Genomic DNA, 13,635 nt, shown 5'->3' on the forward strand with positions numbered 1-13,635 from the left:
TAAACTCGTATTTTTTTTTTTTTTCCTTTTTGATCTTTATTTATTGAGTTCTATTGATATAATTGGCAATATTTTCTGCAGTTTTGGATGATGCAGGTTTTGCTGTTGATTCAAATGCTTGTTGATAACGAGCTTGTAAATCAACATCGGTTCTAGAATTGACTTCTGATTGACGATCTTCAGGAAATGTATATTCTCTTTCAGGTTCATCTTCATCTCGTAAAACTTCACCTTGATTTTCGTCATCTTCAATATTATCATCCTCTTCATAATCAGATAAAACGTCACTATCTTTTTTACTTTCATCACTTTTGTTGGTAGTGGTATCTTTCATTTTCATATCTTTCATTAATTTATTCAAAGATTTGGTTTGTCTCTTTTTTTCATCTTCTTCCTTTTGTTTCAATATTCTTTCTCTTTCAGCTTTATAAAATTCATTATATTCATCGACTTTATTATCAACTGCTTCCATGAATTTATCAAATCCTTGACCAGTATAAGAACTCACTCCAACAACATCTAAATTTGAATAAAATTCTTCCAACATTAATGACATTGAATTAATTAATGAACTCATATATCCACTACCTTGTTCATTATTTAATTCTTGATCCTTTTGTATAGCCATTTGGAAACTTTCAAAATCAGTCATCCATTCTTTAGCAAATTCATCATTAGTAACATCAGTTTTATTAAAAACCACAATCATGGGTAATTTAGTTTTATATAATATAGAACAAGCATATAACATATTTGACATAAAAGTTGTAGGACTAGTATTTCTTGGTGTATCAACAATATAAGCAATCACCGTAGGAAATTCACTAGCAAATGATTCAGTTATTATTGAACCACTAGCACTCCATATAAAACATTCAATTTGTCCTGGAGTATCAATAACAACATTATTTATTTTATCTTGCTTTTTTTCAATCAATTTAATAACTTGATCAATTTTTGTGGAAAATAAATTTAATGATGTTACAATAGCTCCATTAGGTCCTAAATTATATTCTTCCATGACTTTTTTATATTTAACTGAATCTCTAATATCTATATTTGCTCCAAATGGAATTTTCAATACTGCTGGATCCAAATTTATCAAATATGGTGGGGTTTTCTTAGAATGTAAATGAGAATTTAATCTTTGAACAAAAGTGGTTTTACCACTTCCAGCCATTCCAATACATATAATCGTAGGCGGTGGTGTTGAAGTAGACATGATTTGTTAGTTTGTTGTGTAGTATTAGTTTTACTTGAAAGAAGAAGGATTAGGGTATATTTTTATTTTTTTTTTTTTTTTCCGTAGTTCTGCGATGTTCGATGGTTAAGATGGAATTGGCGCAGATGATGATGATGATGATGATGGCAATGATTACTAATAATACTCAATAGTAAACTAAATCTATGTACTATATCTTTCTAAAAATCTATCTACAATACCATTAAACACTGATTCTTGTGATAATATTTGGATATTTTCTGCTTCTGCTTTGAATACTTTTTCAGCTTTTGGTGCCCCTGGTCCACTTAAATTAGGCATTTGTTGTTGTTGTTGCTGTTGTTGAGCTTGTTGTTGCATTAATTCTTCAGCTTCATTTGATCCCATTAATAATGAATAAATGGGTTTTAATCCAAACAAATTTACAAAATACCAAGAAATTGCTGAAACATAACGAACATTTAAATCTGGTGTCATGACTCCATTTTGCAACATACTCTTAAATCCATCTGTTAATGGGAATGGTAATTTCATAATAACAAACCCAGCGAAAAAATAATTCACCCAACCCATTATTAATGTTTGTGGGATATAATTCATTAAATTACCTTTTGCCATTTGCATAAGTGCTTCATTTGAATTGGGATCATTAAATGCCGCAAGTGGATCATTATCATTATTCTCACTTGGTGATTTAGCATGAAATTCATTGGAATTCAATGTTTCAATAAAGTATTTCTTCCTTATTTCAAAATCTTCTGGTGATAATACAAAATTGTTTTCACGGAAACATCTAGCACGATGTAAAAATTGACTAAAAAAAAAAAAAGGGGGGGGTGATCAATCTTGTTAGTAAAAATGCTGACACAATAAATATATGATTTAACGAAAACTAGTAAGCATACCTTTCACGGACGTTCTTGTAGTTTTCTAATTTTGGTTGTGGTTGGAGTAAATATGTGATATTAGATCTAAGAAGTCCCACTAATACCATTGCAACTGAGATGGGTAATAAAACCCAATACTTCAATTGAGGATCTAGTAATAAATCAGGTGTAATCATAAGTATAAAAAGATATATTTAGGTTGGTCTGGATCCTGGTTGTACTTTGATAATCAAACTGAAGTTGGCTGCTGTTGTAGAGGAATAAGATTTCAGTTTTCCAACTTTTTGGGCTGGAAAAGCAGAAAAAAAAAACCCCTACAAAATTTGGTAGGCGCACGCACTACCATGAATAGCTTAAAAGTTGATGAATATGTCTTCTATTAACACATATTTTAGGGGATAACTTGTTAGGGTAGTAGGTAGGTGGTTGTTTTGATTGTTATAAAAATTTGGTTCATTTCAGGTATTGTTACAATTCAGTATGAAGTGGTTATTATTTGGAGTTCTCTTTTTTTTTTAACCAAAATATTGTGCCAAATTAATTCAAAAAAAAAAAAAGTATTCCTAGAAAGCATAAATGATTTAACCATACTAATTAGTTTCATAAATCAATTAACCTCTCCAAGAGTATATCCACAATGTATTATTAGAATTGGCCTATACTAATTACCATAACTTCTGGTGTAACGTCTTTATTGGTAATGTTCACACGACCTTTTGAGATTTATTTATATATTTTTTTTTTTTTTTTTCCTTGTCTTCGTAGTGGGTGATAACCCACTGGTATATCCCCATCTTGACTATATTCATATATACATCTATTCAACTATAGATATTTCATTTGAAATGGGTTGGTTTGGAGGAGGCGGTAGCAGTGCACCTCCATCTAAAGTATCAATTGTAACAGAGTATAAACCAGAGGAAAAAAGGCAACAACAATATCTTGAAGATTTACCTCCAAAATTTGAAGATTCAGAACCCATACCTGAAAGACAAGCCACATTAATGGATGCTGCTCAACAAATCAAATTGTCAGATTTTACAGTGGATAGATTTATAAATATGCCATGTTTTAGAGAGGCCATGATTACTGGTTTCCAAGCCATGGGTGTATTAGGGGTAGTTACATTTTTGATCCATAAGAATATTCAAAAAACCATGAATTGGTCAGTTGGTGGTTTTTTTTTAGGTAATATTATTGGATGGGAACAATGTCGATCTTTAAGAAGGAAATCATTCCAAATGATAGAAAAAGCTCAACAAGAAAGAGATGAAAAGAATAAAAAGAAATGGGCAGAAATGCAACTGAATAATGATGATGATGAAGATTTGAAAAAGTTTCAGGAATTCAATAGTAGGAAATGAATAAATGAACAAAGACAGGGGAAGAAAACAATTTCATTCTTGTAAATAGATAGGTACAGAAGTGTTTTTTTTGGATGGGAAGTGTGATAATACAGAACAATTTTCTTTCTGATTGGTAAGCTTGGGGTTAGTTCTGGATTTTCCAAGATACTAAATAGATTACAGAAATAATGCTTTTAGTCAAAATAATATAAACAATCTTAATTATCAGAAACCATCCTTCATCAATTGTAGACAAAAAATATAATCACTTTAGATTGTTAATTGATATAAGTTTATATAAGTTTGTTCGATTCATTTAATCATGTGATAAAATAATGAAAGAATAAGTTTAGAATCAAAAAGTTGTTGAAAAAAAAAAAGCAACTAGATGTGGAAATGTAATGAAATGTTTTCATAACACTCTGGATAAATATTACCATCAACTAGTTATATGGATGGTGTGGAAGGAATCCAATATGGCATGGAAGTTCTTTTAGTTGATCCTCGGCAGAAAGAAAGTAAGTCCAATTTGTATGCCTTTTTTTTTTGTTCGCCCTCCCCCGCCCTCCCCCCCACCATTTTTGCATTTATCGGAACGAAATTTTTCATCACTCGCCCGCCACTCCAAAAAAAAGAAAAAAAAAAAAGTTTCCATCTTTTCTCCACACATTCTTTTTCATTTCATTTTCCTATATTACAACCACCTATTAATCAAATGGATAATCATAAAGCCAAAGTATCCTATAAAACATTGAAATCTAATTTGGTCAATTTACCATCTAATTTAACCAATTTATTATTCACTGCCAACATTCAAGTTCAAGATGTCATAATAGAAATCGTCACCACCACCACCACCACTTCAAATAAGAGTCTCATCAAACGTTATGCTGGTTGGTCAGGAATGTCATCATCTGATATTTCTAATTTAGAAATAGATCCTATATTTGCTCAATCATTAAATCTTATTGATAAAACCCCAATCACGGTGAATTTAAAACTTGGGAATTATGAATCAACTAATATTAATTTAGAACCATTAACAAGTTCTGATTGGGAATTGGTAGAATTACATGCTCAATCTATTGAAGATAAATTATTAAGTCAAACCAGATGTGTTGCATTAAATCAAGTTTTAGTGGTATACCCAAGTATTAGTACCAGTGCCAAATTATTAGTGACTGATTTGGGTAGTACGGATCATACGTTTGCGAAAATATCAGCATATTGTGAAATAGCCATTGCTCCCAAAGTGAGAGAAGAAAAGCAACATAAGGATAAAACTGGAAGTTCCAATAAGAGTATTGCTAGTTCTAAAAGTACGAAAAAAACCCCAACTTCATCACTGGAAGATTATTCTGATTTACCCCTGGTTTTAAAAAGAGGAATTTCATTACCACATAAGTTATATGATGGTAATGAGACAGTGAATATTGCAGGTTACTTTGTGTATGTAGATATTAAAGACGAATTACCTCAAGGATTCAGTAGTGAATATGTGGCAGTATCAGTGATTCCTGGTCCAAATGATAAAACATCAACAAAAACATTACCAATTACAGAAGATGATGACAATGACAAAAACAAAAACTTGAAAGAGAATAAAAGAATTATTGCCAAATTGGTGGACTATAAATTTGGTCCTTCAGGTAATATTGGATTATCTCATAATTTATCAATAGCATTAAATATTGAAAATCAAATAGGGAACATTATTAGTTTGAAACCAGCTATTAAAAATTTACCTAAACGTCCAACAACTTTTACTATTCATCCTTATATTATACATTCAAAGAAAAAAGAAATCACTATTAGTAACAATAAAAAAGAAAATAAATTGGCACAACAATTGACAGAAATCATGTATCCAGATATTGCATCATTACCAATCACCAATTTTATGAAAATCCCTATTATTGCCAATATTTTACCATATGGAGGGTTATTGAAATTCCGGAAAAATGATGAATATAATGCTTGGATCAAACCATATAATTTAGATACGAAAAAACCCATAAAATTCGAAATAGGTGATGAAATTTTACGTCCTAGTTCATTTATACAACAAGAACAAAAGATTAACAATCATAACAATGGTACAGAATATGAATACGGAGAAAAAGAAGGAAAAGAAGAAGAAGAAGAAGAAGACGAAGAATTGGAAGCAATTGGATTAGATGATACTGTTGAAGAAATTGTTGATTCATTTATTACATCAGAAAATACTGGGACTTTAATATATGGGAATTCTGGTAGTGGGAAAACATTATTATTAAAATTAGTGGCACGACAATTAAATCAACAATATGGATATTTTACTAAATATATATCTTGTGATACCATTATGAATGAAAATTTCCAAAATTTATCGAAAAATCATTTTTTCAAATGGATTCAAGTTTGTTCATGGAATAAACCATCGATTTTAATTTTAGATAATATTGATAAATTAATGAATATAGAAATGGAAAATATGGATAATACTAAATCTAATCAATTGACAGAATTTTTCATTGCTAATTTAACCAAAATTCATCATCAATTAAATTCTAATTTATCAATTTTATTATCAGCTAATTCTAAAGATAATATTAATAAATTATTATTAGGATCTCATTTAATTGAAAATTTCCATCATTTAACCCCACCAGATAAATCATTACGATTTGAAATTTTAGAAAAATATTTAATTAATAAATTAGGATTAATCATTAAAGTTGATTTAATGGATTTAGTTAGTGAAACTGACGGTTATTTACCTAATGATTTAAAAATTTTAAGTGATAGAATTTATCATGAAGTGTTATTTAACAGTAATAATACTAACTTGCAAGAAGTTACTGAGGAACATATTACCAAAGCTTTAACTGGTTATACACCATCTAATTTACGAGGAGTTAAATTACAAAAATCATCGATTAATTGGTCAGATATTGGAGGATTAAAAGAAGCGAAAAATATATTATTAGAAACTTTAGAATGGCCCACTAAATATGCACCGATTTTTGCTAATTGTCCATTAAGATTAAGATCAGGGATTTTACTTTATGGATATCCTGGATGTGGTAAAACATTATTGGCTAGTGCTATAGCAGGTCAATGTGGATTAAATTTTATTTCTATTAAAGGACCAGAAATTTTAAATAAATATATTGGTGCTTCAGAACAAAGTGTTCGAGAACTTTTTGAAAGAGCTCAAGCAGCTAAACCATGTATTTTATTTTTCGATGAATTTGATTCAATTGCTCCTAAAAGAGGTCATGATTCTACTGGAGTAACTGATCGTGTTGTTAATCAAATGTTGACACAAATGGATGGAGCTGAAGGATTAGATGGAGTTTATGTATTAGCAGCAACTTCTCGACCAGATTTAATTGATTCAGCATTATTAAGACCAGGTCGATTAGATAAAAGTGTTATATGTGATATGCCCAATTATGAAGATCGATTAGATATTTTAAAAAGTATTACTTTAAAAATGGATTTGAGTGAAGATGTGAATTTACATGAAATTGCTGAGAAAACTATTGGATTTAGTGGAGCTGATATGCAAGGATTAGGATATAATGCTTATTTAAAAGCTGTTCATGTTACATTAGAAGAATTATCTCAAAGGGAACAAGATGAAGCCAATAATGACGATGGTAATAATATTGAAAAAAAAGAAAATTCCATTGAATTTTTCCAAGTTGGAAATTCAGAAAAGAAATTAAATACTAATGAAAAAATCCAATTATTACATCAAATTCAACAATTTATGACTAAGAAAGATAATTCAGATCCTAAATTGAAGACAGGACAAGATGAAGTTATAAATAAATCAAAAGTTTTAATTACTCATGAAAATTTTTTGGCATCATTAAAAGAAACTAAACCATCAATATCCCATTCAGAAAAAATCAAATTAACAAAAATTTATAAAGAATTTGTTAATGATCGAGATGGTAATATGCCTAATGGTACTCCAAGTAACGAAATTGGAGGTAGAACTACATTAATGTAAAACTGCAAATAAATTAAAACAAAATAAAATAAAATAAATAAAGTCTATACCTAAAAAAAAAAAATAAAAAAATCAGATTTTGGTCTTGATTTTGATCTTGATGAGTAATAGTTGTTAACCTATGTATTATACATTATTTGAAACATCAGATATTCTTCTATAATTATTTTCATCTTGTTTCAACTCTTGATTCTTTTTAATTTCTTCAATCATAATTCGATTATTAAATGAATCATCACCGCCACCACCATTGTTTCCACCAAACCCAAACCAAGGGAATAATCGGAAATATTGCCAAATGGCAATGATTAAACCTAAACAACTTCCGACGAAAACATCAATGAAATGATGTCGATAATCTTGAGTTCTACTAAGAGCAATTAAACAAGCCATTAACCAAGGAATAAAACTAATCATAGTTCTCCAACTACTAGTTTTATAATTATTAGCTTGTAATTGACCCAATAAAAATAATGATAAATAAAATAATCCAGCAAAACTAATTGATGAATGACCCGAAGGAGTAGTTCTATAACCATCAGCTAAACGATTTAAATCCTTAGTAGTACAAACTTCAATTGATACTAATTTATCCTTTGGGGTATCATTTGCTGGTTGACAACGATCCAAAAAATCTGGACGTAATCGACCAAACCAATTTTTCACAATATTTGTAACAAATGATGTAATTAATACACTTAATAATAATCCAATAATTGAAACCCAAGTATTATATAATTTATATTTAACAGGAAAAGTAGTAATTAATCCAATAATTATAATTATTCCTAAAGGGATCACTGTACTATAAAGAAATAATTGAACATTATTAACTCGTTCATGTTCAGCAAATGGATGTTGAATAGTAATATCATTTAAATAAAATTGTCTATGGAAAGGTTCTGCTTGTGAAGTAACAAAAAATAATATAATTAAAACAATTATTAAAATGAAATCAGTAATTCTCCATTTAATAAATGTTGGTGATTTGAATCCTAAAGTTATTCTATTAAATTTTGAATTAGAATCATAAAAATAATTTATAATATCATAAAATGCCATAACTTATGTGTGTAGTGTGTACTGTGTGGGTGTGTAGTAGTAATGTTAAAAAGAAAAAGTCAGCCAAATTAATAGCTTTCAAAGATTATTCAAAGTACCTTGATGGTGAAGGGTGGATATTTATATAACTTATCAAAATTAGAATACGTGTGATGGATTAATGTTATATTTGGGTAGTGTCCAATATTATGAAAAATTCTTGGCGGGATTGGTTGTTGTTGTTGTTTCGTGTATTCGTGGCAAAGTTAACCTCGCCGTCGCAGCCACCGTCCAAAGTGAATGAGTTTTATTATTAGAATTTAGTGGTCGTCGTCATCCTGTTCCTCGTAGTTCCAAGTCGCTTTAAGGGGCTTGGCGCGGCGCGGCGCAGGTTGCATATTTGCATTTTTGTATTTTTGTATTTTTCAGAATGATATGATATGAAACTGCTTCTCCCCAAAAAAAACCAATTATAATAATGACTACTACTACTACTACTGCTACTACTACTACTACTACTAATACCCCCCTTTTTCAATCTTTTATATTTGAAGAAACGCAATAAAAGTTAACAAGAAGGTTGACTAATATTATTATTTAATTCCAAATCTTTGTTACAATTTCCAATCATTTCTCCATGTGGTACGTCTGTTTCTTTCTTGAAACAAAATTATTAACTCTTATTAGTATTATTCTATTAATTAAAACTGTTGTATTGCAAATGAAAAGTATCTCTAACTTACGGTTTCAGTTTGGAGAGTGGGGGGGGAGGGGGGGAAGAACCAAAATAAACACATTTTACCAACCATATTCTTAATGAACCAATTTGCTTCAAGTTAAGACTTTTAATTAACTATTTATCTATTTAGTTTATAATCAAGTCCAAAACTTCCCCTTTTGGTTGCTTTTTGTTATAAACTTGTCTTGTCTTGTCTTGTCTTGTCTTGTCTTCGATTGTTAGGTATTTAGTTTACTCGGAACTACCAATTGTGATGCTCGGAATAATTCTCTTTCCAGGTCGTGCGCGAATCTCCCCAAAAAAAAAAAATGAGAATGAGGAAAAAAGAAAGCCAAAGCCAAAAAAAAAATCTTCTTCTGAATGATTCATTCTCACCAACCAACACTCTATCCAACACAACTAATCAACTACAACTAATCAACTACAACCAAGCAATCAAAAAGTTATCAATAACTAAACATTATCCAGACCAAAAAAAAAAACAAAATGGTATGTATAAACAAACCCCCCTTTTTTTTTTCCCAAAATGAAAACCAATTATAGTATTAGTTCTAATTACTAACAACACTCTACCTTTATTTTTTTTTTTGTTTTTGTTTTAGCTCCCATTATATTTATTAACTGCAGCAAAAAATAAACCAATATTAATTGAATTAAAATCAGGACAAATTTATAATGGATATTTAACTAATTGTGATTCATGGATGAATTTAACATTACATAATGTTATACAAATTGATTCATTAAATGGAACAAAAGAAGGAGAAGGAGAAGGAGAAGGAGAAAGAGACAATAAAGAAAAAGAAAATGTTTTTTTGAAATTACTGGAAATATATATTAGAGGAATTCATATTAAATATTTAAGAATTCCTGATGATATTATGAAATATGCTAAAGAACAAAATATGATAAATATGGAAAATAGAAATCGATACCAAAAAAGAAGAGGTGTAGGAGGAGGAGTAGGAGCAGGAGGGATAAATGATTCAAGAAGATTTAATAATAATAGGCAACAAGGGCATGGACATAATTATGGACGTAGATGATTGAAAGAAATTTTTATTTTTTTTTTTTTTTTTTTGTAATATTATTATTGTCATGAAGAATTTTATACTTTGGAGTCATTCTTATTAATACTACTACTGTTATAAACATTTTATTTAGGATGGCTTATTTTTTTTTTTTTTATTTTTTTCAGGGGAGTTTTTGTTAAAATTCTAGAGGTGAATCAAGAACAAGAACAAGAAGAAGAAGAAGAAGACTTTATATGATTTTGTAATGTATATATATATATATATAGAAAAAACATACATAGTATAAATCAATACAAAAAAATGAACAAATGAAATGAATAAAATGAATAATACAAGATCTGGATATATTTATTCCAGATCTCATATATACCAATATTCTTATATTCTAACTTTTTTACTTTGTTATGGGAAACAACATAGTTGTTTTGAAAGATATCAACTTTCCTTTCCTTTCAAATAAAAAAAAAAAAAAAAATATAAGCCCATCAAAGCCCATCACCTTAGTCATAATTACCATTAATAATTCTCATCTAGTCATTATATTATGAATCATTATCCAATCAGTTCATCATCTTCTTCTTCTTCTTCTTCAATCCTGCCTAGTTATAATTATTTAAATTCTATAACCATGACAAAATGTAAATTACTCCCCACCAAAACCATATCACGAGGTAAATTTCGTGGTATTAATGATATTAGAAGATTTCAATGTTTTAAATCTCAATGTAATTTAAATTTTAATGAATATCAATTATGTAAATATTGTTCTAATTTACCTTATGTATCACTGCCATTAAGAACTCGACAATTAAATAATCATAATCATCATCCTTTTCAAGATCAAGACCAAGATCAAGATCAAAAAGATAATATTAATAATACTAATAGTGGTCATCAATATAGATCAATAAAAATTGATTATATACCACCTACTAGAAATAATGCCATTCTTAGAAGAAATAGTAATAATAATAATAGTAGTAATAATAATAAATTAATTACTTCTCAATCAGTCATGACATTTGGTACTAGTACTAATAGTGGTACTACTAATGGTGGTGTGGGTGATTTAACAAATAAATTAAATGAATTTTGGGATCATTTAGAAATGAGTAAACTTCAAATTAAACAACGATTTATGGATATTAAAATTCAAAAACATAAATTATCATTTAAAAAACGATCATTTTCTGCACCACCACCACCACCACCACCACCTCCTCATCCTCCTCCTCCTCATCCTCCTGCTCATTCTCCTGCTCCATCAATTATATTAACCAACAACAACAACAACAGTACTACTACTACTACTAATAATAATAATAATAATAATGAAAATATTTATTATTCAACTAGTAGTGCTAGTGCTAGTGCTGGGAGTAGTAGTAGCATTTTTGGTAGTATTGGTATTGGTAGTAGTAGTATTGGTAGTATTGGTAGTGGTAGTATCTCTCGGTAAATCATTTAAATTAATATTCCAACTTTTCAAATCAGTTCGATATTTAATTTCACTAATTAATCCATTTAATTCCCGATAAGAATCATTATTATTATTATTATCACCATTATTATTATTGTTATTATAATAATCTAATTCTTGTAATTCATCATTTAATTTTGATTCATAAAGTTGTTTTAATTTAAGATTACAACCAAATTTATTATAAGGATTATTAAAAATATCATCAATACATTGTTCAGGACTATAATTTAAAATTGAATATAATTCTGGATCCCAACTACTTTCTAATATTTTACAATATAATTGACTTATTATTGGATCCATCATTGCTTGTTGTAATTGTTGTGATGGGGCAATTGTTTGAGTTATATCATTACCATTATTATTACCATTTTGATTTTTCCATCCATTTTGATCAGATTTAATTCTTGATCTTGATCCATTATTATTATTGTTATTATTGTTATTGTTATTCCCTAATTCTCCAATAATCAGGAGCTGTTTTTGTTGTTGTTGTTGTTCAGTTGGTGTTGATGGACGTGAATAATCAATACCACCACTACTACCACCTGTATTTTGAAATTGACCTAAACCACCATTACTAGTACTAATACTACTACTATTATTATTATTCTTATTATTATTATTATTATCACCTAAAACATTACCTATTCCAGCAAATACATGTTTCCGTTCAAATTGTGGTACATTAAAATTATTTCTTTTAGAATTAGTAGTAGTAGTTGTTGTTGTTGTTGTTGTTGCTATTTGTCGTGATAACATTGAATTTGTATTGGATATATTAGTAGAACTACCACCACTAATACTACTATTACTATCTTGAATTTGTAATTGAGTATGGAAATCAAATGTTGGAGGTAATTCATTAAGTCCAATAGTAACACCAAGTATTGAATTCACTTTAGAATCATTAAGTAAATATTTAGTAGTAATTGGTTCATCAAAATTTAAATATTCTGATAAATTAATATCAACTTTACCCAATTCTGTAATTTGTGTATGATAATGATGAGGATGAGGATGAGGATGATGGTGGTGGTGAGTAGATTGATCAGATTCATTATTGATATAAAATATTTTTAATAATAAATATTTATTAGCAATTATATTACCCTTTTTTTTAATATTAAATTTCAAATTACAACTTAATTTATAATTAAAATTACATTTAAAATTATGTAATTTTTTCTTAGATGTAGTAGCTGATATATTCCCAGAAACTGTTGTTGTTGATGATGATGATGATAATAATAATGATGATGAAGATTTAGAAGTTGAAGAAATCATTTTAGATGTATTAGATCCTAAAGATGAAGTGAATTCATCAAATTTATTTAAAAAAGTTCGACTTGTAGTCATAGGAGTAGATTTAATGCCATTACTAATGGTAGCATTAGTGGTGGTGGAATTTGAATTTTGAGAGTTTTTACCACTACTACCATTACCACTATTGGAATTGTTAATATTTGATGTATGGAATGATCTTCTAGTACCATCTCTTATTTGTAATTCAATATAACAAGATCCATTAATTTCAGGAACATTAGTTAAATCATTTATAGTAAGATTAAAAGCAAATTTAGGTTTACTTGATGATGATGATGATGAGAACATATTTAATAATTCCCCTAAATGTTGTGAATAGATTGATACAATATCAATTGATCGTAGAGAGGGAAGGGAGGCAAGGGAGAAAGATCTTGGTTGGTTGGTTGGTTGGTTGCTTAATTTTCAGGGATATTTATGGCAAGTTCGGCACTAATAATTTTTGATGGTAGGGTAGTGTGCCGTAGGAGAATATTATTCTTAGAGCTCCCCCGCCCCACTCCTTCTCTCTCACTCACTCTCTCTCTCCCCATTAGATAACTACATGAATATCT

The 13,635-nt window shown here is 28.9% G+C and overlaps 8 protein-coding genes across 8 annotated transcripts; 4 read left to right on the top strand and 4 right to left on the bottom strand. All coding sequences in view use genetic code 12, as the record gives it.

Annotated features, from left to right (window-relative positions):
* Positions 1-40: 40 nt before the first annotated feature.
* Positions 41-1,222, bottom strand: CD36_72200 (conserved hypothetical ATP binding protein, putative; the record flags this gene model as incomplete). The annotated part of the gene is made up of 1 exon (XM_002421393.1): positions 41-1,222. The coding sequence occupies one exon, from the start codon at positions 1,220-1,222 to the stop codon at positions 41-43; it is 1,182 nt and encodes a 393-aa protein (XP_002421438.1).
* A 183-nt stretch (positions 1,223-1,405) lies between these two features.
* CD36_72210 (conserved hypothetical protein) lies at positions 1,406-2,285 on the bottom strand (the record flags this gene model as incomplete). Its single annotated transcript, XM_002421394.1, has 2 exons — positions 1,406-2,036; positions 2,128-2,285. 2 exons carry the CDS (start codon positions 2,283-2,285, stop codon positions 1,406-1,408), a joined length of 789 nt encoding a protein of 262 aa, XP_002421439.1.
* Positions 2,286-2,954: 669 nt separating this feature from the next.
* Positions 2,955-3,473, top strand: CD36_72220 (cytochrome C oxidase assembly protein, mitochondrial precursor, putative; the record flags this gene model as incomplete). The annotated part of the gene is made up of 1 exon (XM_002421395.1): positions 2,955-3,473. One exon carries the CDS (start codon positions 2,955-2,957, stop codon positions 3,471-3,473), a length of 519 nt encoding a protein of 172 aa, XP_002421440.1.
* A 697-nt stretch (positions 3,474-4,170) lies between these two features.
* On the top strand, positions 4,171-7,458 carry CD36_72230 (AAA-family ATPase, peroxisome biogenesis protein, putative; the record flags this gene model as incomplete). The annotated part of the gene is made up of 1 exon (XM_002421396.1): positions 4,171-7,458. One exon carries the CDS (start codon positions 4,171-4,173, stop codon positions 7,456-7,458), a length of 3,288 nt encoding a protein of 1,095 aa, XP_002421441.1.
* A 126-nt stretch (positions 7,459-7,584) lies between these two features.
* On the bottom strand, positions 7,585-8,520 carry CD36_72240 (diacylglycerol pyrophosphate (DGPP) phosphatase, putative; the record flags this gene model as incomplete). Its single annotated transcript, XM_002421397.1, has 1 exon — positions 7,585-8,520. One exon carries the CDS (start codon positions 8,518-8,520, stop codon positions 7,585-7,587), a length of 936 nt encoding a protein of 311 aa, XP_002421442.1.
* Positions 8,521-9,724: 1,204 nt separating this feature from the next.
* Positions 9,725-10,284, top strand: CD36_72250 (U6 snRNA-associated Sm-like protein, putative; the record flags this gene model as incomplete). The annotated part of the gene is made up of 2 exons (XM_002421398.1): positions 9,725-9,727; positions 9,841-10,284. The coding sequence occupies 2 exons, from the start codon at positions 9,725-9,727 to the stop codon at positions 10,282-10,284; spliced, it is 447 nt and encodes a 148-aa protein (XP_002421443.1).
* Positions 10,285-10,816: 532 nt separating this feature from the next.
* CD36_72260 (conserved hypothetical protein) lies at positions 10,817-11,731 on the top strand (the record flags this gene model as incomplete). Its single annotated transcript, XM_002421399.1, has 1 exon — positions 10,817-11,731. The coding sequence occupies one exon, from the start codon at positions 10,817-10,819 to the stop codon at positions 11,729-11,731; it is 915 nt and encodes a 304-aa protein (XP_002421444.1).
* On the bottom strand, positions 11,621-13,369 carry CD36_72270 (conserved hypothetical protein; the record flags this gene model as incomplete). Its single annotated transcript, XM_002421400.1, has 1 exon — positions 11,621-13,369. One exon carries the CDS (start codon positions 13,367-13,369, stop codon positions 11,621-11,623), a length of 1,749 nt encoding a protein of 582 aa, XP_002421445.1.
* Positions 13,370-13,635: the final 266 nt, after the last annotated feature.

The sequence above is a fragment of the Candida dubliniensis genome, chromosome 7 (assembly GCF_000026945.1).
Source record: "Candida dubliniensis CD36 chromosome 7, complete sequence".
In the NCBI taxonomy this organism is placed as follows: domain Eukaryota; kingdom Fungi; phylum Ascomycota; class Pichiomycetes; order Serinales; family Debaryomycetaceae; genus Candida; species Candida dubliniensis.